Source organism: Varroa destructor, unplaced genomic scaffold, assembly GCF_002443255.2.
Source record: "Varroa destructor unplaced genomic scaffold, Vdes_3.0 BEIS01000007.1, whole genome shotgun sequence".
In the NCBI taxonomy this organism is placed as follows: domain Eukaryota; kingdom Metazoa; phylum Arthropoda; class Arachnida; order Mesostigmata; family Varroidae; genus Varroa; species Varroa destructor.
This window is the reverse complement of record NW_019211460.1, coordinates 20,765,989-20,792,045: the sequence shown is the minus strand read 5'-3', so window position 1 is coordinate 20,792,045 and position 26,057 is coordinate 20,765,989. Positions and strand designations below refer to the sequence as shown.

At 41.1% G+C, this 26,057-nt stretch overlaps 2 protein-coding genes across 8 annotated transcripts in view; one reads left to right on the top strand and one right to left on the bottom strand.

Moving 5' to 3' along the window:
- Positions 1 to 26,057, bottom strand: part of ninaC (STKc_myosinIII_N_like and MYSc_Myo21 domain-containing protein ninaC) — a 152,800-nt gene that overhangs the window by 115,333 nt on the left and 11,410 nt on the right. The window lies entirely within an intron of this gene.
- Positions 1 to 26,057, top strand: part of LOC111253783 (glyoxylate reductase/hydroxypyruvate reductase) — a 36,261-nt gene that overhangs the window by 1,834 nt on the left and 8,370 nt on the right. The window contains exons 1-2 of one of the 7 annotated variants that reach the window (XM_086974160.1): positions 1,653 to 1,707; positions 24,400 to 24,551. In XM_086974160.1, the coding sequence (XP_086830286.1) occupies positions 1,668 to 1,707; positions 24,400 to 24,551 (192 nt within the window). In that variant the 5' untranslated portion in view covers positions 1,653 to 1,667. Of the gene's footprint in view, positions 1 to 1,652; positions 1,708 to 21,013; positions 21,269 to 21,758; positions 22,010 to 24,303; positions 24,552 to 26,057 lie in introns of those variants that run through there. The other 6 variants (XM_022813740.2, XM_022813743.2, XM_022813742.2 and 3 more) reach the window with 6 other exon arrangements.

Sequence of the window (26,057 nt, the reverse complement as noted above, 5' to 3'; positions counted from 1 at the left end):
AGCAGACAGTATCTTGCACAGTCGTTCAGGACCAGGAAGAACACACGTTCTTGCAATTTTTTTTTGTCAACGTTCTTCTTCGTTTGTAATGCTTCGTATCTATAGCAATGACAATGGACAGGCAGTTGCTTTCTACCTGCTTTGGAACGCCTGCAAACTGCGATGTTTTTTCGTGCGAGAAGCCTCGTCGTAGCGCACTACTTGTTGACGGACAGCAGTGAGAAACACAGGCCATTGGTGTCGCCACCGTTGTCGCAGCCGGCAACGCCAAACGAACCCGAATCCTGCTGAAACTAACGGATTGAAACCGGCCCTGTAAGCTGAATGGGAAAATACGATAAAATCAACGACGCAAGAAAAGTCCGCCGGTAGCCACCGTAGCAGCATTTTCGTTCCTTCATTCGCAGGAGAGAACCTTGTCGTTACTATAGGGAGATTATTGTCGCTCGGCGCAAAGCCAACCCTTCACGGTCTGAACTGGTTCGGTTATTGCTGGTGCTGCCATAACCGCCTTTGTGATCAAATGTCTACGGCCGCTTCTGTACTGCCCTGACGTTCGACTCGCCAATTCACTTACGACGAATGCCGGCCAACGTTTTCGGGGTTCGGAATTACTAATGGGCAGTAATGATCATCAGTTGGGTATTTCCGCTAGAGTGAGCTGCATGTCAGGGAACGCATGCAACGAGTGCAGCTGCTTGTTAGTCTGCGGACAAAAAGGTAAACGATCCTGTGTCGACCAATGAGGCGATCAGCGACCCAGCTATTACTAAGCATCAGTACTAACGGTCTTCTGGATAATTGCACTTGTCATTGACAACGGACCGGTGGAGCATCAGCAATCAGTAGTGTACCGGTAGCTATCGCGGGTAACGATTTTGTAACGAACGTTATTTATAGCAGCTATGGCTAAACCAATTGAAACTATCGTCGCACGCGTTAATTTAACCAATCGGTGCCGATGGGTAGCTGCGTGAAGTACCTACTGCGGTAGCGACATCCACAATAGCCATCCATAATGAAGAAAGATGAGGTAACTATATTTGACGATTATATAGATATGTGTCGATTTGTTGACCTATTTGTCGTTTTACTTCTTATCCGTCCGTTGGTTTTTTACCTCAAGGTTGTTGTTTTGGTAATAGCTGGTGTAGAGTTCACAACCTGTTCTTTTCGACGTCTGAGACGATATACCTACAGGACCGTAAAAGCTTTAGCAAGGAATCGCGACGCGGGCACGCGGACGATCAGCCGAACAGCTGAACTTCGTTGCAACTGTTTTATTTTTAGTCGGCATGGAAAAAGGCACCAGGGAAGAATCCCAGAGAATTCAAGAATTGAACGTGCACAGCGTGTATATATATGTACGTGTTGATTAAGCAGTGGTGGCAGGCGAACTCCTTCGATAGCTGTTGGCACGGCCGAATTGTGTGGCGTGACCTCCTAGGTGAAAAATCTTTCTTTGGCTTTATTTTGTCTAGATGTTCTTCGTTTTGTCGGCCGCTATACTTGCTTAAGACAAGCAATCTGCTCAGGTCGCCGTCCGCCATTCGTTCATTTGATGTCGCCGATCAGCCGTTGTTCCGAGAAAAAGTCGACCATAAACAGGGTACGGGGAGGTGTTCGTGTGGCGCTCCTTATTAGCCATTTACTCCTCGTCCATCTAAATGTTACATCGACGTTTTTCAACCTTTTTTCGGGCGTGCGGTAAGTCACTCATCAAATCTCAAAACATTTATAGCGCCACCGATTATATGACAGTGCATAACTGTTTATAGTCTGATTGGATTTAGTCCGCGTTTGCTGGACAGCGATTATATACCGTTCTAATAGAACGGCTAAGTATTAAGTAAGTTTTATGACCGCTACAGGCATTACCAGTTTGGGTCGGAATCAATAGTTAACTTAACCAACGGCAGACTTGCTGAGCCACGTGTGCACATTGATTGGGTCCAATATTAATGCTAAGTGGACCGCTCGGCATAAAAAGCTGACAAACTCTTCTTAGAAGGAGATGATGACAACAAGACAGAAAAAACTAGAAAACCTTTACGCTACGTCTCACCTAGCTACTCTATGTCACCCTGGGGTAACGCCACGTGAAGGCGAAGTCTTATATTATTAGCCGGCGCTATTAAGGGAAGATATTTTGTACGGCGTATAGAGCTTTCTGTGATCTACAGGCGGTAAAATTTGATCACGTAAGTTGGCCATGATTGACTTTAAGTTGCTTGTTTAAACGTTTTCGCAAAAATGACTGCATCGAGTAATGAGTTAGCTTCATACTTTTCGTCAAATTATTTTGTCTTGTATTGGGTTTGAGGAAGCTTCACAATGGCAAGGCCTTATCGAAAGCATGTTATACGGGTTTACAAGGAAAGCTAAGAAGACCTGGCTTGTTCCAGTGTCTTCAACTAGCATAGAAATCATCGAAGTGATAAGAGATATGCAGGAAAATCGTCATTGAAGCTTAGGGAAGTTTTTTTAGGATATGAGCCTATTTCTGGTTCGACACGCATCGCGTCTTGTTCCGATGGTACTTAATTTTCATCCGAGCAGACGTTGATTTTAAGCGAAAACCCAGAAAATATGTTTTCCAGGCACCAGATATAGCCATCCAGACTCTATTCCAAATTCAAACGGCTAGTTTCTGAACGAGTTTCGATTATCGAACGTATGAAAAAGAGGTTGTAAATCTCCTACCAACCTACCTTCGTGAGCGCTTTGGCGATTCATTAGCATACCTATTTCACAGTTTGACAAAGTTGATTTGGATAACTTGGCCGATATCCAGTGTTTGGTCGAACGTCGTTCGGTATCAGGTTGAAGAAGAACAAATCATGTAGTCCATCGAATTGTATTCTTCGCGTATTCTAGGTTTACAAATGGCTGTCGTTAGTTTATAAAGTTCGATACCAAACTGATTGATCAAACAATGTCAAGCAAAGACTCTCTGTTAACATGACATCTATAGGCAGTATAATTCCTAGCAGTCTACTTGTAGACGCTTGAGAATCGCTCGCTTTTGCCTCTAGAATTCGATTTGCTAACTTGTCTCTAGGATAAAAGGAGTCCACTTTAATTGTCAAAATGTCCACACCTATTTGTGCCTAATTATGTAGACATAAAGGTTGAGTGAACTTCACTGTAAATTTGAAAGGTCTTAATGGTCATATAAGTTGGTACTGTACCATTCCAGTTGTCTTTCTTTCTTTTTTTTTTTTTTTTTTTCGGAAAAACATTTTGATAACAATTGGGAGTAGATACAAGTAGCTGCCTATCTAATTTAAAGTACTTCATAACTAATGGATTAGTGATAAATGCCGTTCAACATGTGATGACCTCCGATTCCGAAGTTCTTTTTATTATGCCTTTTGCACGTAATAAATGTAAGCACACGATGCGTTAACCCATTATTGTTGGCTATGGGTGGAACCGAGTGTCGAAGAGGTGTCGTTGCACGAATACCTACCTGCTGGTAGATAGATCAACGCTAAAAGTCGTCAACGAACTTCTGTATCTCAGTGTGGTCAAAGGCTACAGTCACAGGGCCAAAGGAGCGCTGTTTACTGTATACATCGGGTATACATGAGTCGTTATTTCCGCCATGAGCTTTTTGACACATAAGCCTATCTATATTTGCATATGGAAGCAACTGCTCGTCGTTTAGGAAACATTAATATTTGTCACTGATTTATGTCTGTGTCTTTTGCAATCCCTTCTTTTAGTTGCTGGGTTTTAACATTGACAATAATGTTACTCTAAGATAACTTCTAACGGCTATACCAGACGTTTTCGGCTACTCATTGGACAGCTCCCAGCAGTATAGGTCAAACAGAAAGAGGAGGCTGTTTTAACAAAGCCGTGATCTGGTGCCTCGTCTATTAGTGAAGCTCAAGTTGTGTAGATAATAGTAGTATTAAACGATAGTAATAGGTTATAAAAGTGAGTGCTATTAAAATATCCTGTTCAGATCTGTCACAAATCGCCCCTGGTGGCTGCGGTCCATCGACTTGCTCATTTAACTTAGCTACTGTTGTTGATCAGACCTGTTCCTAATACTGAAGTTGTATGGGCGTCCCGCTACCGACTGTTAGCCTGGAAAAATACTCGTAAGATGTGCGGCGACGGCTGCCTTCTCCTCAAAGTTACCTAAAAAGATCGCTCTACACGCAACAGTCAGAATTCGCCTGATCGCTCGTCGGCCTGCAGCTGGATCAAATTATAAATACATGGACTTAGTTGATGATCAGACAGCAATAACTATTGTTTGCTTTACGGAAAGGCCAATCTCACCAACGTCCGTTTCAATAAACTAAACAGCGATGAGAGCGTGCTGAATCTGTTCCGTGTCCGACGTGTCCTTCTGGTTACCCTTAAGCACTTACTACTGGATGGCGAAGCTTTCGAGCAATACCCACAACTCACATAAACCAATTTAGCGAATGTTACCCAAACAAATACTCTAGCCAGTGATGCTCAAGGCACAGGTAAAAAAATAACGCGTGAGGCATTTTTATGGGCGTGCAGTGTTAGACGGGACGAGGCAGTTTCAATTCGCTTGGTACAGTGAGCGTCGAAAAAAGCCACGCTTCAAAACAAGTCATCTTGTTATAGATGAGGCAGAGCAAATATGTCGCGTCCCAAGTTGTGGGAGTCGTGTCTCTGCGGTTCTCTCAGTGAAGTATATGCATGCACCGAATAAAAAATTTAAATAAGTATCGTACCTTTATGGCTATGGTTGTTGTCATACGATGCTGTAGCTACAAACGACAATTTAATTTTAGAGAATTGTGCTAAAGACATAGGTAAAAATAAAATCACGAAAACTCTGTCCTATCAGTGGTGCGTAAGCCGGCCCAAAAACATTAGGTCTCAGTTCTAGGTTGCTTGAGGGGCGGCAGACAACGGTTGAAATTAACTCGTATCGCCTGTAATAATACCTCATGTATGGCAAAAGAATTAAACGTAGCAGACATATATGTTGACCGATCGGCGACCTGACTGATACAAAAATAGATGCATCTGCTGCCATATATATTGGTAACGGCACGTTATGGTGTACGAAATTTTATTTAGGTAAACAGGCGTATAAGAATAGTTTTAACAATTAGTCCAATGCCGAATGGCAGGGGCCGTACGTAAGCCTCGTCACATTTCTTATGCTCTACTTCCAATCCAACATGGATACATACATACAGCAAATAGTAAAAAAATTGAAAAAATTATCGGCTAACGAACGTCTCGGTACGTGAATTTTTACGTGGGTCCTATACTTATTGAAACCGCCGATTTGCTACGATTAGACTGAGATAAATTTAACATCTTGTCCGCAGCTTGTTTATTATCTAGTAATCTGCGGTATATGCAGAATACTCTATGGCTGAATCACTGATTTCGTCGAAGCTTCCGATTTTTGCTTGGTAGGGAAAATGGTTTGCGCCAAGTTACCTGCGATACTCTGCTATAATGGCATCTTTGACCGTATCCGTTACACTTTCTGTCTGCATTTTGAACTGTTATAAAATGGATGTTTTTTGCGTGCCAATCAGCTATCGAGTTAGCACTGGCAATCCTGTGGCTTCGGCAATTTGAAATGAAGGCTTTAGAAGCCTGCATAAATTCGCGACTCTATGGACGATCGCTGAAAAAGTTATGAGCTGATTAGCTGTAGGCGTGTTTACATTGGCGTAACATTAACATCTGTGGGGAAATCTGTCAGTTACGGCAGTGAGTCGCCGCTGTTGTTGGGGGTATGATTACCTGTCTGCGCGGCTGAAGCGTAGCTCTGTTTGGCTCTACCATTTCTACCTGAATGCTAGTACATGATCGGATGTCAGCAGGTAGGCCAAGCGATAAATGATCCGTAAAAAATAAAGACGAATTGTTGAAGTCGGACTCAAAGAGGAAGCAAGTATTGCAAGCAGGGACTAAATTCTCCCAGAATAACTGTTGACTACGCGCTTAAAGGATATTGATGCTAAAAAGATCTCAGTTAGGTGCTCATATATAACACCACCATTGCTGAGAAGGGAAGGTTACCAAAGTCATCAAATCGTGTGTCAGCAAAGCTAGAAAGTGGTGTATAGCAAAGTTCGCAGTTGAGGGCAATAGGGTCATCAGGAAAACGCTATAGGGTGTCGAAGTTCATTGGTTTTCTGTTGCAGTGGGTTCCAGGGCAATTTGAAAGATGACGGAAAAGGAAGATATAGCAAAACGTATATATATATATAGCAATAGATATAGCAAAAAAAAAAAACGAAAATATTTCAAAGGTATTTGCTGAAGATGCCATTAAACCTCAACGAAATTAGCCGAGAAAGGGGTTTGTAGATGCGAAATTTCAATGACTTGCCCGTGAGTTCAGAAGTTAATTCTGACCAGTACTACTGTGTTGTAGGCAGCTGAAGTGAGGTGGTGGAAACTGGTATTTCTGAGCCATCGCTGACAAAACGATAGCATTGCGCTATGTGTTGAGCCAGGTGGAGTTAATCGTTCTAAGAGCATTACACTGTGCCTCCAATGTAATTTTAAAGAAACGGTCAACCAGTGTTCTGGGACCTTCCTAATCATAACTGTTATAAATAGTCTCAATGCTATTAAAGAAGAGGTACCTAGAGAGGCGACTTAGGTAACTGACACAAAGTGCACGTGGTACTTAAAGCGATGCAATAATTATATATTCCGCTTTAAGTAGATCATCGGCTTCGTACAAAGTCTCAGCGTTAAAAGTACCATAAGAGAGGGGAGAAATGAGTCTATATCGCAAAGTCCAATGACTAATCTTAAACAAGCTTCGCAAATCATAAACACTATAAAAGTTTCACTAATTAAGAGTAGGTAAAATGTAGCAATACACGTTGACTAATATTAAGAGATTTTATAACAATGTGAAGATTTCTCTAATAATTGTTAGCATTAAATTGTGTTAAACTCGTTAGAATAGTATAGTGTTATTACGTTATCGTGAGATCATATTAGTTAATTGTAACTTTGATAAGATTAGTACCTGACAAACGACTACATTGGTCATTATCGAGATATTTAATGTACGTCTAAGATAGACAAACGTTCTATCCTCGAGGTAATCGCTTCGAAGACACGCCAGATCGAAGATTTCGTTGTCCGAAAACCCGTCGTAGTCTATTTAGGCAATGCGGTTTTTTTAAAGTGACTACTGCTCGCTGTATGACGCCGATTGTCACCTAAGATAATAGGACCTGGATTATCACCCTGTATAATAATAAAAACATTGACTTGCTGGCACTAACGATTTCTGGCAGTTAGTTAGAAATAGACCGTTTCTACTGATCCTTCTCAGCAATGTAATGTCACTAACTCACCATACTAGTAAAGTAAGTACTGCTAGTTACAGTTACCCGCGTCTCTAAGTAACTTTAACGCGTGGCCCGCGGACAAACCGGCTATGTTAACAACGGTTCGTCTACGCGCTGAGCAGAACTAGTTTTCTAAACTTTTTTAATTTTTTTTTTTCTCAGTACTACGGTGTCATAATATCGTGCCCAGAAATGAACTTTCTGTTATATTTGGATAAAATTTATTCGCATTAAGTATATATCATGTGATTTTAAATAAAACTATAGTGTAAAATAATTACAATTGCGCGCAGTCCGAGTCTAAATGTTTAAAGACTTTCGAGCAAGCTAAATGACAGTGACAAGACGAACAATCGTCGATTTATTAAAAAAAAAAAACCTATTACATATACCATACAAACGCAGTCGTATTGAAAAAAACGTCATCGGACGAAGTGAATGAACATCGTTTAAACTAGTATAAAAAGGTAGGATTTTAAAGCCGGATAAATGTGGGCCTGCAAATACATACCTGGGACGTAGTTCTGTCTTTTTACTTTAGACCATGCAGCTTTCGTAGATATATCGATGCTACCGCCGTAACTTTGCAATGCCCTCCTTTGTGCATTCACATAGAAATGGCAATTGTGTTTGTGTTATTTGAAAGCCACCATTGACTATACTGATGACAATTCAATAGAACATATAGAGTCATGTAAAACAGGAGTAATTCGTGATTCAAAAATCTTCCTGCGCGATCCCTTTGAACAAATCCCTTCCCACTATATTTGACAACCATAGCCGATCGACTGGCTTCACGGTAGCCTTGAAGGTAGCTTGACGTTCAGCATTTGTGTTACGATAAGCGCGTGCAAGCATGCAATGTCGGCACATTTTGTTCGGCTTAAAGAGTTTTTTTAATGCTTCAGATGAGAAAAATTGAAAACTTTTGATGGAAAATATATATATAGTCAACGGGTTGTGGCATGGCTGGTTGAACGCATGTCGTGATGCTATAAATGCATTATGTAACGTATAAGAAGCTAGGCTGCCATCATTTTACTGACACCCAATGTGTTACGAGTAATTACTATTCTCTGATCACTGTTTCGGCACATGACCGAACTATTTCGTTGCACTGCCGTGCGATTCCACCTGTATCTCGTTCCTTTTGAGATCCAACTTCGAATCAACCAACACAGAGCCAGTGTAATGACTATTTACAAATCAAATCAACAACAATATCAATTGGACTCGATGGCCGACAGAACGATTCGAAACTCTGCCCATTAGACACTCGATATAAGCAAAAGATTATAAATTGATTGGGCTTCACGCAGAGCCTATGCGAAATGTGCTATACTCTCGCAAGCATCTGCAGTTGAGCTTGAGATGACTTTGTCCAGGTGACAGTACCTGCACCCTAGGCAAACATCGAAGACATCCAGGCACTCGGGCCATCAGGGCAAACCTAATGTACACCGTGATTCACGATAAACTCGTTAGAATAATATATCTGTTTATTGTAGAAAGCCCCTTCTTCGACCAGAGGGCGTTTAAGCCGGCCTGCTCAGACATACTGCTACAGGCTTTTCATAAAAGTACTTCGTTTGCTTCATATGTTCGAGTTAATTTTCTTTTTGGTTCTTTCTTTTTTTTCGGATTTATTCGCATCTGCTTATTCTTATCGTCAACTGCCTGCGGCTCCAGCTTCAAGGGCGATAACGTTGCTTGCTGCTGCTGCTGCTGCCGCCGCCGTTGTTGTGAATAGTAGCAACAATAACTTTTAAAAATAACGATAATAACAACAACAATAATTGTGGTCAGTGCTTGTTTAAACAATATTGTTGCCGATGCCAATGTTAGCTTTGCCAGTCGATCCTCCAGTCACGCTATAGTTAGCTGGAGGGCATACTGACGCAAAGTTACTTACCCGCGGCCCATTAACTTTTGACTATCCTAAATTATTATTTCGTCTTGTTAGTAAAAGAGAAGTAAATAATAATGACACCAACAAGACTACAGCGCTGTTTCTCGTTCCCTGCTATGGTATTTCACAAATTATAAAGCCTTTTTTCTCCAAAATCGTGGCGGCAGAAAGCCAAATAAGTCAATAAATAACATAATAATAATAGACCAACGAGAACGACTGCGTGGTACAGAGGTTTTTGTCTCGTCTGTTGTGCGGCAAGTAATGGAATAGATATGAAGTTACGATGGTAGATGACGGCTTAGTTAGTGATAAGCAGGATTAGACTGACAATTTCCCCTTTATCTTGGGAAAGTTCGCAAAAAACCGTAAGCGATCTTTATGACCATATTTGGATTTAGGTTTGTCGAGAATAGAATATTTGCGCTTGACAAAGCATCAGTCAGTGCCGATATTCTTTATTGAAGCTCCGCAAACCTCTAATTAGCAAAAAGTGTGCAGGAAGCTGTATGGCTACTAGAGCTGCGATCTACAAATCTACTTAAACTATCAGAGATGTCACGGCTAGTCTCATAAGCCTCTGCACAGACTTATCGATTGATGTCTGCTAAACAGCAATTTGAGCAAATAATGCGCAATACGAAACAACTCCACAACTATCACTTTACGTGACACACGCGCCTGAAGAGATGGCAAAGACATATTCAGCCAGGAGAAATAATGTCTCGTAGAACGCATCGGATTGCCCTCCTACGAAAATTTACGATTGTAAAAGTGGATCGGTTGCTAAAGATGTTGCTTACACTTAAGTGATGATGGCCGTAATCTTAGGCGTCAAGAAAACAGGTCCGGTTTGAGCACACAAAAAAGGCTGCATAGTCTTTTCGGGCAAGGCACAACAATACATGTGATAGTTATTTCGATACAGCAAACCCTGCGTGTCTATTCGTATGCCAATATGCATGTACCATTCGAAAAAGGAACACTCAAAGAAAAAGCCAAAAAAGTCCCTCAGGAAGGGTGTTTCCGGAGCCACAACAATCTTCTCGTTTCTAGGTCTGGTCTCTTCCTCAGAACAATCCTCCTTCCTCCCAGTGACTTTCTTCTGAAGCTCAATATATTTATAGGAAGAACTGATTTACAACGGCTCGTTGCAATTTAAATTCAAAACATGTAGCTTCTCTGCCCCTCAAAGACATACACGTACCTCTTTTGACCAGCATTTTCGCTATATTTACCCCGTTATCTGCCTGTCATTTTGCGAGCCCCTGAACTTCGTTTTGTTTGCGCTTTGCCTTATCCGCGCGTTGCTCGATCCACGTGACCACACAACAATAAGATCTTAGAAGCTCCGTATCTACAAGTTAGCAGAGTCCGCAGCGCTGTTAGCCAGATTAACCGTAGAGCGTCATTATAGTTACAAACCGCAGCGTTACTAGGTTTAGCCCTTTACGCTTGCGACTGATCTTGATTGTGACATTGACGGCGGTGGCTCCACCAGCGTCAACAACGTTAAATTACTTCCACCACGATCGCTACGTTAAATACTGCCCCAGATACTACTCCCCTAACTACTGTGGCCCCCGTTGTAATGAATGTGATCACCGGGAGACGTGTTGAAATATCCGAAAGAAGTTACCGATGGCTGATTCTAATAACCATGTCTGTGTGATGAAATTACGTCGCTAAGGTCATTACGTTGTGGTCACTACCTGCGGCAAATAGCGAGCAGTGAGTGATACCGCTACAGGGGGGTAGCTGCGGTTTAACCATTGCAGTACGAGCAATTGAAAAATAACCGATTAGGACATCGGAACAGGAAGGGCGGACTGGCAGGCTATTGATTGAGTGAGAGCAGGCGTCAAAAAAAAGATTGGATCATTTTGCAAGGGATCCTAAATTGTATGTAGTTGTTTATGCCTTTGCTAACTAGTGATAATACCAATAATCGTATCAAGAGTAAAAATAGGCGGGAAGCCTGCCAAAGACCCATTTTGAAATCGGCGACGTTCGCCGGTATGAATGGAACCGGGTGACGACACTCTCATATTACACGTTTTAATACAGTAAAATATCGCTATATTTGTCAACAGTAGACATTAGAATCATCTATGGGTGATGCCACAAGAACCACATTAGTCATACAAAGAGTTTTCGTTAAGCCCGTTCCATTGTGCGGTATAATCCAACCTTTCTAACGCAACGTATACGAATTTCGAAAGCAAGACACTTCGTAACGATCTAAAAATTATATTCATAAATTTGGCGCGCTCACAAATGTTCAATCATGTAGGACTCTCTCGCCGAGCAAAATATGTATAGCTTTTTTTTTTACATCGGTACGCCTTGAGCACGCAATGTATTTGTTTTACCTATGGAATATTTTCGAACATAATTAACCACAAATATCCCTTTAACAAAATCGAATCTTAAAATCATTTGTTTAGATATAGGCGATTTGTGACAACTGCAACAGTAATTCTCAACAAGGCTCTTTCAATCGCTGTCATAAGTTCAATAGCGATCCTACCGGTACGTGTAGCAGCGTCCATCTTTTCTGCCTTACCTCGTTAGGTAAAATGACATTTACTCAAAGGAATCAACTAAACTTTTCCGTGATGATTCGGCGGCATAACGCGCTGCATAACATTTTCCAAGCTTTATTTATCGACTGTATGGGGTCTGTCTATATTGTATCAAAATTTCGTTCAAATGTTTTCGTTAAGACGAACTGTGAAAAGGGATCTAGAGGGCCGGTTCGTCGAAATGAAATAATGATTATCTGGCCGTAGAAGAAAAGACTATTTATGGGACTTGTTTCTGAGTTACAGCTGTCGAGCATATTGCCAAGAAAAAAAATTGCTAGTTTCATCAATCAGAGTATTTATGTGTACATACCGCCATTCTGAACGTAAGTGTTTCCGCCTATCAGCGCCGTGTATCATCATAGCCGCTGTAGAATCTACATTCTGAATATAAAAGAATGAAGACACTACACACGAAAGCATTCAAATTAGGGTAACCTTTGGCAGGCTGTTTGTCGTAGCGTTTATCTGCTAATCTGGACACCAGAGAAAAGCCAGTCCTTCGTTTAACGAAACAGCAAACCCATCGCCTTTAGAATCTGAACAGGAGCAAGCTATTATCTAGTCTCTTTTTACACCAGGCGAACCCCTACCGATACTGAAAACTTCTTTTTTGGCTTGAAATCAACAACTGCCAACTTCTATGCGGCTTCCGAAAATTTCGACGAAGATCTCCAAATTTAGGTCTGAGCGCCTTTAAAATGAATCAAAGAGACTCGAAAACCCCCTTTTCGCTGATACATCTAAGCTTTTGATATAGAAATGAACAGCCTCTTTAGATGGAACGATATAACTTGGCACCCTTATAGCTCCAATGGCTATTTTTTTTTAAACCGTCTGCGCTTTATTGAACTTTTTAGGTTTTTGGCCATTTTGAGCTTTGTCTCGGCAGTTCCACCAGCCCTAAAGTCTGTTAAACAGTTTACATCTACCTATATCGTTCGTTACTTATCAAGAGGTATTTTGTAAATGATTGGATCTCCAATTGAAGCTGTAAGTACAGTTAATGGGTCAAGAAGAAATTCGTCAAAGTATCTCTTTTGCTTAAACACAGTTTTAGTATAGAGAAAATTTTCAATTTAAATGCGCCAGCCCGTATGTCTGGATCACCGGCAGCTGCACCTCAGACTGTGTGGCAGTGAAATTTACTCGTTAATATTGATATGTTTAGAAGTATTTTCAAGAACTTCTAAAGTGAAGATATATTTCTTATGCTGTTTATGAAATAACCGTGCGCAGAGTTTCGTCTTCTTTCACCATTCTCAAGTGACAAAACTTTTTGTTTTTGACATTTCCGAGTCATGCCTTTTTACTCAAAAATTAAGACGTGATATAGGGCATGGACCATCATTTTACGACCAATAGTGATCCATTCACTGAAGTACAATATTTCTTTTTCATTTTTTTTAAATAGCATCTATAAAAACGCATTAGACAAGGTTTAGCTGTAGCCAAACTGAGACTTGCCGTTGCTTGTGCTAAACCTGCTGCCTGTTACCGCTCGTTCAATACCGTCGAAGCAACGATAACCATTGCCTTTGCAGTGAGCACTATCATCTGATTTTTAACGTATTATTCACGATTTTCACCTGATTTTATGGAACAAGAACAATGCTTGACCGATGCTATTTCTGACGACTGGTCAGATAGTATCAGTTCAGAACCCACGGACCGCAGAACACGTGCAAAGAAGGCACCTGCTCAAGAAACGTGTGTCAGAATGCCGAAAGCGGTGTGAAAATGAAAGACTTGATTAATAGACGATCGGAAAGTAGATTTAAAATTCAGAGAAAACGCAGAAATCAAGCAAACACCCGGCATATATATATATATATAAGGATCTAGGTGATGTCGCCAAAGACAGCGCAGTACAAAAGAACAAAAAACAGGTTTTGAAGTGGAAAAGAAAAAAAAATAGGAAAAACGATTGAAGAAGCCAAATCGTGTTGGATAAAAAACGCAGAGACGATAGCAGGAACCGTGATCTACCTCGCGCTTTTATCAATGGGAAAAGTTGCTGGCAAGACTACAGAACTGTTCCACCTTTAGAACACTAGTTAAGCATTGGATGGAAGTATAGAGTGTGGTTTTTATTCTAAAGCATCTCAGGGTTCTAGCAATATATGTGTTTAACCAATGAAAAAAATTTTGTTTCTACAGTTGTTTTCATTCATTGTTATTTTTACTTTTAAAGTTGACTGTTCGCGGCAGAACAATGTATATTAGCCAGAAAGTCCTCGATTTCAAGCGAGAATCTTTACCTTGAGGCCCAAAGAAGTCCGCTATTCCTTGACATTATATTAGACAATGCAAACGTACTTACTCTATTTTAACAATACCTGTTGTTGCGTAAAGTGTGACATTCTGCGTCTTCGAGTCACAATATATCCAAAAAAAAGTGTTAATATTACTGTATGTGAAAGCTTTATCAGAGACGATCAACACACCACGAGGTTTTACACGCTTCATAGTGCAAACATTCTATATAAAACCGTATATATGCTGATTATATGAAATTAATTGATGAGTCTAGAAAATATCCATACTCTGATTGTAACAATTTTTATTGTTTTTTTTTTTTAGCCAGTCTATAAATACTTTTCTCACAGGATGAAATTCCCATCTGCTGCTGTAGCTAGCAGACACAGCGGTTAAATACTACCCTCGTCCATTCTGATGCTTGCACCTAAAAGGTTACTAGTTATAATAGACAGATCCATTTCGATTTTAGCCAACTATTAACCCTGACAATAGTTGAACTTCCAGCACATTGGTCTTATTTCTTAGGCTCTGATAGGGTTATCCGTTTTGGCGGTCACTTTCGAACACCCACTCGGCTGTTTTTCGTAGATCGTGATCCTATTGTCTGGGTATAACGGCTAAAAACTGGTCTGATGAAGATCTTTATACTGAAGCATGCGATCCAAAATGGCAGAAAGAGTTCAGGACTGACGTGAGCAGGTAACAACGACGTTACAATAGTTTGTCTTCTAACAACAATGTTCATTTTTCCACAATTAGTGAACGAGGCCGGAATAGGCCTGTCTGCTTATCCGCTATCGTTTCCTTGCTCAGAGAATACACACAAAAGTGGTTCGCCTCTATTGGCGTTGCTGTCGGTGTAACACTGTATATAACAGTATAATAGTCTATCTGTTAAAAATCGAAGCCTCACTCATTCGAGCTGGGGCTTTCATTCGAAAGGGCAAAATTACTCTAGCAGTTGTGAAGTTATTAGTGGTGACGCTTTGACACAAGATGGAAGATACCATGTGTCCATATAAAGATTACTAAATATTTGGACATGGCACATTTCGGTCTGTCTCAATTATCTATGAGAACTGGTTCTTCTATCAAAAGGGCACACACATGATACAACGAATGATGTTTGGTCTGTCTGAATGCGACGCAATCCCTGGCGCATATCTAAACGCACTGTAAGCTTATAACAGTTATTTGTACGTGTATTTACGTACTGAATTACGAAAGTGTTTGGCTAAAGATAATTTTCTATAACTGGCTTGGGTGTTCTTCGGTTTGTGCGTTCTGCAGAATGTCTATTATCTGTTCCTCGAACAGCTGTACTGCAAATCCCATTGCAGTGTATCTGAATTAGATAGACTGTATTTAGCCAAGCAGAAACAGGAGCACTGTCACGCTCGTTCCACGAGGCTTCCCGGCAGAAGCCGAAGGTTTCAGTGACGGCACCGTCACAGTGGCTTTAAACTTATGCGCCTCTTGAAAAGCGTGTCTTATGCTATACTCGTTGCTTAATCTATTAGATGTTTAGCATATTTTAGTTAAGTAAAGCATTTTGAATTAGTACAGGAATATTTGAGATGATCCTGACAAAATGTCTACGTTCTTTTTTAATTTATTATTCCTTAACCAGGCACGTCAAGCGTATGTTGTTATGAAAAGTTTCCAAACGCTCAGATGAATCGAGCAGCAAGTTACCGTAGACTACAACAACTTTCCATGAAATGGTGTCAGTGGTTATAAGTTTTGTTCAGATGCCTTACCTCAATTTTTTTGCCCTATAACACACGAGAGGGAAAGAGCCTATACGTGTATTTTTTTATATCAGTTAACACAAACCGGATCAATATGGCGTTGCTATCCACATTAGTTTTAGTTGATCTTTTTTTGTGTTACAAGAAACTAAAAAAAACTCAAACATCGAATCAGTGACGGATGTTTTTTTGAGAATTGCAAGTTTAAAGAATAGGTCGCCCATCAAGTGTTTGCTTAGACCTTATCCACGACTGATGTTGATCGCTTTCCTGTGGCCATAGTAGCTTACTGCACCTACATACTATAGTTGCAGGCAGTTTTAAGCTGTGCCACAACAAGCCATACCTACTTGCTTTGTATGGGTCGAGCAGATTCTCTGGAGCATTGCGCACTTTTTAATCGATATGTCTTTCTTTTCTTTATGAAAGCGAAACGACACCTCCGGCTATCGGTACCGAATGCCAGCGACCATGCCGAAGCCAGATGCTAACCATATACACACAAGTCGAACTCAAGCTATAGACACCGAAAAGTAGATGAAATCGCCCGAATTAAGGTAAAGTGAGCTAGCAGTCTATTATATACCAATAACGAGGAGTAGCTGAGTTGCCGCTCAGCTAACGGTGATGGTGTACTGAATCGTTTTTGGAGCGTATTTGATGTACGATTTCATCGTTTGATGGTGGATGAGTCGAAGCAGACCTGAGTCAATGGTACCGTGACGAAAATTCAGCTACGGCAACAGGCAGTATGAAATCATACAAGCACGAAGGGCAATCGACCGGCTGGTCTTGCCAAGTGCTTTTCGACTTCTGGTAATTATGTGTTCACACTTTAAGAACCAAATGTGATCATATCGACGATTTTCGTACGGGATATGGTTGTTGAGCAATCTTTGACAACTACGCCTATGTGTCGACAACCTGTCAGTGCCTTCACGCTCGTTCGGTTGCTGGTTCCATTAATGGCCGGATGTGTACTTGGTTCTATTTCTCATCAATCAAATTGGTCGTTGACCAATACGTCTTTGACGTATATGGATAATATTTTGAAATCATTAACGGGTAAGTTCTTGGACAGAAATTAGCTTACCAATGTTACTAAGAGTTGAGTTCTCTCTGAACGTCTATAGTTGAAGCGTTAACAGCTTTCTGTGATTAAAACTGACAAATACTTTTTTTTTTTTTGGGCTATCGAAAGATGACAATAGCTGATTTATTTTCACTTTGACAAGCTCATATTAGAACATATACACCCGTTGAGCTATGAGTGAAATAAATTTCCCTCGGAGAAATGTAATATTCTACATTACCATAATTATGAAACAGTGACTAAGGGGGCTCTAGGGTGGACAGTTAGGGGGCACTTCAGGACCAGTTTGGAAAAAGAATCTTCAAAGACTTACGTCGTATGGTTTCGACTGTGATTAGATTGACCCCCTTCTACAACAGTTACTCAACTAGTGCACCAGCAGCAAATTCTCTCGGACTCTAGGTAATGCAACATGCATAAAATCTTAATTAAATATACTCTTATAACGGAAAAGTGAACCACGAAGATTGTACCAGACCCCGCTTGCTACGTGGTTCGCATCGACGAACAGAAAGAAATCAATCAATGGTATCACAACGAGAAAAGTAAAAACAAGCGAAATTGCAGGACGCGTTCATTCGTATCGTATTTGGAACAATTAGACCGAATGTGGGGTAGCCGGCGAAATGTTGCGCCTGTTCAGTCACTGTTCCTCCGGCAGCAATATGGCAGAATGGATTGGTAGTGGCGAGCTCGCCAGGCAGAAATCATCTTCATTACCGTTTCGCTATTCATTTACCTATATGGTAGCTGTAATTTTTATCCAGTATCCATACTCTGCATGTCAATACTCTAAAAAGCGGTTGATGAAAACCGGTGTTTACATCTAGTATTTTCCGACGAAGTAGTAACTAACATTGTTGCTGTTGTTAGTAGCTTGGGAAAAGCGTTGAAGTGACAGGCATTTACAGGCCAGTGACAAGGGCATGATTAAGGACAACGCGATGCTCGATCTCTGAACATGCACCTTATTAATCGTTTGGTAGTGCAGAATATGTAATCAATTGTCCTAATGTGAGCGCGGAAATGAAAGACTAAAACGTCAGAATCAGCTTGCGGGCGTTGCGAACCGGCGGAACCTAAGGCAGACATCGAGCCAAAGAGGTTGGCATCGTATATTTTCGCTGCTTGAGTTCAACATCGAATCAAATTGTTAGTTGTGAAGATACGCATGACTGGGGTCTTGCTATAATCGTTTGCTAGGCATAACAGGAACACGTACCTGGCAATGACCTGTCCGTTTAGCAGGCACATACAGGGTCGTAATCATACCAATAGCCTAATCAGAGAGATCCAGAAGACGCAGATACTCGGTCGCTGTTTCAAAGATGTAATGTCGACAAATCTAGCTAGCCCTTAAGGATCCTCTCATATTGTCGCCGAAATAGTACCGGTCGCATGGTGCACATAACAGGAACATGCCTGGAGTTACTAGATCTTCGGAGAAATACAACTGAACCTAGCGTTCCACGTGTGAATTACATGTTGCCTTGCGTGCTCCCGTAGTTCGCTCGGTAGGTTTTTCGCTGTACAATGTGCCGTGTCAGCGTTTGACAACAGTGAGTCGCGGGTGCTGTTGCTACGAATTGTTCCATAGGCTAGCCCTACACCGAAAAGAAAGATTGAAACGCGTCGTAGTTCAATGCTCACAACCTATATACTGTCCGGCTTGATTAGTAAGAACGGGTACCGTATAGATGTGCCGATGCGCGAGCGCCTGATGTTATTTGTCTTTGCTTTTGTCGGGCATCTTCCGATATGCTCTTTATCTTTGTTACTTATCCATGTATGCACATACGCCTATGCCTATAGATCTAAACAAGATTATCTGTGGAAGACACGAAGCAGATACTAGGTAAAATGCTTAATCGCTTAAGTTCCAAATCAGCGGCTTGAACCACGAGAGGTTTTCAATAAAATTGACGCAGAAGGCATGCTTAGAAGCTCGTGACTCTGAGACAATGTTTTTACGTAAATACTATAGGGATACGTGTTCACATGTTGGTCGGGTCATAGACAGCATAAAGCTATTACTTTTCTGAAATAAATAGCCCGTTGCGTGTTTCGAACCGCGGCAGAAGCAGTCACTGGAATGAATATGATGCTTTTTGGGCGAAAACCGTTAAAATTTCCATTTTTCGATTTTCATGGTCCTGCTGGCTCGGAGAAATCGTTTAATGTGTATTGTGTTGACATGTATTTAGATCAAAGCGAAGCTAAAAAAAGATGAAATACAGTATATCAGCGAAGTACTGGAGATAGCTTGCACAGGGGAAAAACTCGTCGACTCAGAGACATGACGGGCACATCGCGCGCTTCAATTTCTTTGTGCTTCACTTTCGGTTCCTGTACATCGCCACGTTCTGAGGCCATCGTTCCGCTTCTATAGTAGATACGCTATTCGTGCGTTTGTCTACGTTAGGCTGACATGATATAGTTTTAAAAGGGATCCATTCTGACAGCTCTTATACAATTGCCTATATTCTCCCTTATACTCAGCGTAATCAGTCAAATTTATCAGTCAATGGAGTGGAGTTTAGAAGAGTATTTGGTGACTAAAGCTCTCTTTGTGAAAAATGTCATCATAAGCTGAGTCGTACCGATTACCCTATAGATTATTTAGAAGAAACATGAAAAATCTACTACTACTACTACTACTACTACTAAAATGTGTTCTAAATAACCCCGAATATTGTGGACAACCAGTGTTTGTAACACACGCTAACCTATATTATACGCCTGTTGGGCCATTAGTTACTATTTTCTTATTATACAACCTCACATTCGGCCCTATCGATCGATCGATCGATCTCTGAGTGTCTACCGCAATGTCGTTCGTTTTAACACTGTTGACAATTTACTGCAGTAGGCTGAATTGTTCATATATTCCCGAGTAATTAGGAGGTATCCAACGTGTCTGCAATGGACTGGGACATGTTAGAATTAGGGAAATCATTTAAAATTGTCCTATACTGTTTCGCTGATCTTGCAGGCTCTCGTGTACGTTAGAGGATGAATTAACGGAAATTCAAAAATAACTTAGGCACGTTACGCAACGTCGATCCATACAAAATGTTAACTCAAGTAACTTGTTTCGTCTTAGTGATTACACATAGGGTGCTCGAAAAAATCAGGAGAGATACATAATTGATAAAACTTAAATGTACTATAATAACGTATGTGACAAGGTGTGGCCGCGTAGATTTGCTTACGCTAAAATCATTGTTATCGCTCTTAGAGCACAAATAAACGGTTAGAAACAAATTCTTACGTTAATACCAGCTTGATTTTGCCCGGTTGTCAGATACGGAGTAATCCAGGTTAAATACTGAATTATAAATACCTCACATTCGATTCTATATCGGAGCGCAAGAAGCAACGTCCGAAGTTTTGCTTCTGTATGAAATAGTAGCAGCATTTATATCTCAATGATAGCGAGCTATTGATATTAGAGGTCACCACTGCAGTAGTACCAACTTGTTATCGAGCCTAAGCAGTGATACGACCAGTTAGTTGGTTGCTTTTGCATGGTTAAGGCACTTCGTTCTAACACAACCTTTACGTCTTTTGTTGCGATTAATAGAGTCGGCTCATTTTGTTCCTAGCGTGCCACCAATGCTTCCAGTTATTTAGGTTTTTTTTTTTTTTTTTAATAAATAGTTCCGTATGGAACAAGGGTTCAACTATACGATATGCCTCGGTCTAGGGCGTCATCGTAACCTATTTTTTTAATATTTTGTTTATTTTTCTTACATTTTAGTAGTTTTCTCTGAAATTTAGCATTACTTTTACTATTTTAAATTTTCAATTGGCATTCGTTAGAAATTTTATTAAAGAAAAAAATTTGAAACGTATATTCGTATTACCTTTACACAAGCAAACTCATGCAACCAATAAGACTTTGTAATTCTGACTTGAAAATAACGATTTAAGTGTAAGGATACTTATCGCATATTCATAAAGTTCGTCGAGATCTATGAATTGGTAGGGAAAAATCCGCTCCCTACTTAGAACGCCATATCAAGTTTTTCGTCGGTAAAACGGTATTTTCGAACCGAAAAAAAAAGATTTCGGTGTATGAACGTGTATTGCATTTCGGTTCAGCTCAGCGAGTGTTTCCGATTAATACCAAGAAGTGTATTACATAGACTTCCGTATAAAAAAACATTTGGTATCTACTGCTTAGCCAAGTGAACCGTGAAAAAATGAACTCAATACGACACCTTTTAAGGGTTTGTGTGGTTTAAATAGACGAAAAGGTGTTAGTAGTATATAAGTAGATGCGTGCGATGTTTGGCTGAAGATGCGCGAAGTCGCTGAGACGTTCTTCGGTATGAACCAGAAGATAGAGGCCCATGTTTGTTATTAAGACATCGCATGTGAATTATACTGCCTATTATCAATGTTCCTCAATGATGAGCTCATTCACATTGCGTAGTGAAATAAACATTTTTCCTGCGACAATTTAAAGGTATTTTTTCTTTCCAGTAGGACTGATACAAGCGTTCATACGTGTGATACAAGGGTTGCTACCGTTATGACTTATGTTTCTACAAATGTAGGACGTAAACAAAGTGCAACATGCCCTTGTCAAGCGCCACTGTTAACGATTTTCAAGTATTATACACACCATGCTTGTTTATAATCCGATTTTTTGTAATAGTCTTCTGTTTTCCCATTACTAGCTTCTATTACCCCTATCGCCAGTTCCCCGTCACTTATCATTGCAGCCATTTTTGCCTTTATTTACCTAAGACGAACAGCTCACAAAGAGCGAGCAATCATTGCGCCGATATCCATCGCATCGCATCGCATCATTACATGACTTAATGCAGACGACAAGCACGAAAAGCGGAGGTTAAGCTCTCAATTCCTACGGTGGAACCATCAAAATCTAACCAGCTTCGATGACTTTCGCCTACGCATTGCACTATGAGCTCCGGTTGACTGCGCGGAGCGATACGACGATACCGAACAATCAAAAGCGGTTACATGATAGTACCATTCGGCAGCGATGGTAGTTGATCAGTGGTACCAAGGACCCGGCTTCAGCGTTGATGTTGAGGATATTTGTAAGTATTCATGCTAATTGGAGCGAGCTATCGCGTCACCACAACGGCAGGAAGAATAAACAACGGCCGTGACGGCATTGTCAAACGCGATGCCGTCGTCACGACTGTAACAACTTAATCGTTTTAGTAGGGGCCACCGAGAATGCCTGTGTGGCTGAATCTACATGTGTCCCACGAATGCCTCGAGGTCCGCAGCTGCTCTGCGAGCTGCAACAACTTGTCTCCTGGGCACGAAGGGACAATTGACGCCAATAGGGTCGACGATATTCTCAGCGACGACAGTGGTAAAATCAACAACGGCAGCAGTAGCACCAGTAAAAGTACACGTCAGCTGTAGCAATGATTGCAGTATTAGTAATCGTTGTATTATGGTAGCGCCGTGCAGCATGCTCAACTTCTTTCTTCCGTAGCAGTTTCAGCTGCTATCGCCCCCTACAGGCACCGGTTCAATCAGGGGTACCAGGGTTAAAACTGTAACAAGACCGCCACTTCGCTTCTGTGCCAAACGAATTGGCCCGTGGCCCACAGCCAAACCTGTCGACATTAGCTCGCAATACACAGTAACGGAGCGTACTATAGAAAAGAACAGCGTCGCGGAGAGCCCGGGCAAAGCTATTGAGAACACCGCGGCTCGTGTCCATCAACTATATTCACAGCAGCAGCCATGATTCTTTTAGGAGCGATGGTTCATTGTTGAACAAAGACGAATATACATGCACCATAGCTGATCCACGTACGTATCCTCGTTCAGCTGTTGCCGGGCTGTTCAGTTAGCGTTGCCGGGGGACTGCTGTTTGACTTATAGCACCTGCTTATCAGACGATAAGTTACTTAACGCGTGACGACAGTGTTCGGACAGCTTACCTGTACCGATGTGTTTTATTAAGTCGGCAGACAGAGCAAGTGGCACTGGGCAGCAAAGGCCAAAAGGACATTGCGTTATCGTAACATCCGTGCCCAGACTCAGTGGAAACAACGCCCTGTAGGGCAGCAGCAGCAGCAGCAGCAGGAGCAGTGATAACAATGCAGCGGACTGGTAATACTGGGAAGACTGAAAAACTACAATCATGGTAAATAACGCGGCCTTTGCCCATAAGTGTGTAAACCGGCTAGAAACGAATCGCGATTGCCTCGTAAACGTTTTAGATTTCGTTCCGTTCGCTTTTTCCTTATCACTCCTTACATTTCACGCGGGCACCTTCACGTTGCATGCGTACTTATCTAACCCCATAGTGGTTAGCAAACCACTCAGACAAATAAAGCTCTGCAATAGTTAGCCGCCCGCGTGTGGCCCATGCGGAGCTACGTGAAGCGATTCGACGTTACCAATTTAGCTCGCACGAAGCTCCGCCTGTCACCGAATTGTCACCGGCATCCTTAACAGTAAACAGTAACGTTCGGCAACTTGCGCGAGAGAAGGCGGCGTTGCCGGATACTAACCAACAAACCCGAGTCCGGCCTTTGGACATGAGCAGACAATGAAGGAATGAACGCGTGAAGAGGCGAACATCGCAACAATGAGCTTAAAACAGGTGGGCAGTACGGTCTAGAAGTAATGACGATTCTCAACGAATCGAAACGGCTGTAGCATCCAGCGATTGCAATTACGCAAGAACTAATTCAGGTTATGGAGAAAGCAACGCATATTACACGTGAACAGAAGCTCGTAGACGGGGCCTACCTGCGCGAGAGCAGAACAACCACTTCTGCTGGGCCTTTTGATAGATGCAAAGCGAGAAAACGACAGTAGGAGCGGCAGATACGAGAGGCATCACTCGTGGCGAACACGATGCTTTATAGTGCGTCTCTGTGACGTCCAAGTATATATATTATCTGATAACTTAGTTTGCTGGAGTATTGAGCTTTGTTAGCTAAACAAACTTACATAAGTGGGCCAAGACGGCCAGTATCTCCCGACCGGTTGTGGCATGTTGACGGTACAATTAAGTTCCTCCACGATATTCAATTTGATTCGAAACATCATTACTTCATACATTTTATATTAACATAAACTTTAAGGCTGTATGAGGTTAAACAAATATGCAAGCGCACATCGGTGCGGCAAGTGATTCTTATTCAATCTTAAGATAGTTAATATTCTAGAGATTGCGAAAACTTGTAATAACATATGGGCTCGAATAAGGAGTTTAGGATTTTCTACTTAAATTAGGTTGTCTATGACGCGTTTATATTTGGTTCTAACATATACTACTTATGTATTTTATAGATTTATTCAAATGAGTGGATCTAATGCATAGTTTTGCGTTCATCAAATTGTGTTGAATTTATTTCAGAATAGAATTACAATCGGAATTATTTTGAATTTAAGCCAGAGGGCATAAGTTTAGAAGATAGGATGTCGAAACCAAAGGTGCTTTTGACTCGTCCAGATATTCCAACGGAATCGCTCCAGCTACTGCAGTCGTTTGCGGAGGTTGAAATCCAGCCGAAAGAAAGGCCCATCAGCAAAGAGGAGCTTATTACTTCGGTCAGGGATAAAGATGCTCTTTTCTGTATGCTTACAGATCCTGTCGACAAAGAGGTATAGTAATTGAGGTTTTTCGTGAAAACATTTTTACAAACAGTGAAATATTTTTCATTTCGCACCATACATTTTATTCGGATAACGTCTGTTTTTGTTGTTATCATTTTGATTGTTCGAGCTAACGTTTCTCTCAACACTGCTTGTTGTGAATATAACTTCGTGTATTTTTATGTAGCAACGTCCTATATATATATATATATATATATATATGTATGAGGAACACACAACGGTAGCCCACTAATCGATCATATCTATCTACCCCTAAAGCTCAGCATTATCACATGGCAAGCTTTACTAAAATGGTACAAACGTTCGTCCAAGTTGAGCTGCGTTTGCGCCTACCATTATTACTACGTATGAGTTTTATTAGTCACCAATCGGTTGTTGTTATATGCGGTTATCTAGTATTGTCAATCATTCTTCTTATTGAGTTGACTAACTAGGTGTCTGTCTTCATTGCAATCAAATATAATTCGTACACGAGATTTCAGCGTTTACCGTAGCTGTTGCTACTGTGATCATTGAAGCAAGGGATCGCCTTATCGATGGCGAAGTGCATTAAGTTTTACATACGGTTTCAGCTCCCACCCAGTACGAAACGAACCCTGTTTGTGTCCTCTCACGAGCCCTGACGTCATTACGTGTCTCCTAATTTTGTAGACAAACACATCACTACTCCATCATTACTGGAGACTTTTGCTAAGTCTAATCAAGCAAACATTTCGTGTTTGAAATACATCAACCTATCGAACATCTGCAGATCTCTCGTGGCAGCATTTCAGTATTGTAGTTGTGCTGGGCCAAAAAAATTAAGATAACTGTTGGTAATTTTTTGGTCTATTTCAGATTATTACGATGTTGTTAATGTTCGTTTTGGCAAAAATTGAACGTTTGCATTTGAGACGTCGACTAAGATACGCAGTGAAGATTAGCCATGACAAAGGTTCTTAGCTTGATTTCGAGCCTCGCGCCTGCTTGTTTTTCGCATTTGGTCGCAGTTTCTTAGACAGTATTCTAATACCAAAAGCTTTGTTGAAGTAGCTGCCCGTCACAGTTCATCGATTGTCTCGGGACAACCCGAATCGCCTTCGTACGAGCTCTTTTGGAAGAGGCACTATAGAGTATAGGTCCGAGAATATATACATACAGTTGTATTTATAGAAGATAAAATGCAAATCTACGATACGAATGAATATTCCAGCTCAAAAACCTGGTATAACCACGTCCGTAGCGTGGACGTTCTTTGATTAGGTGGAGTAACTTGACTGTTTAGTTGCTCTTTCCTATACCTACGTTTCATATTTTACCCTGGGCTTTATTCTTTTTTTTTTTTTTTTTTTTTTTTAATTTGCTAACATATTGAACACACGAGTGTGTGCCTGCATTTAGCCCAAACCAATACACCAAAGGCGGAAGCAACGGATGTCTGTCTGTGTGCTAAGCTATAGTTACCGAGACGCCATTTCATTGATAACAATGAAATACAGACAGATTCACGTTTAC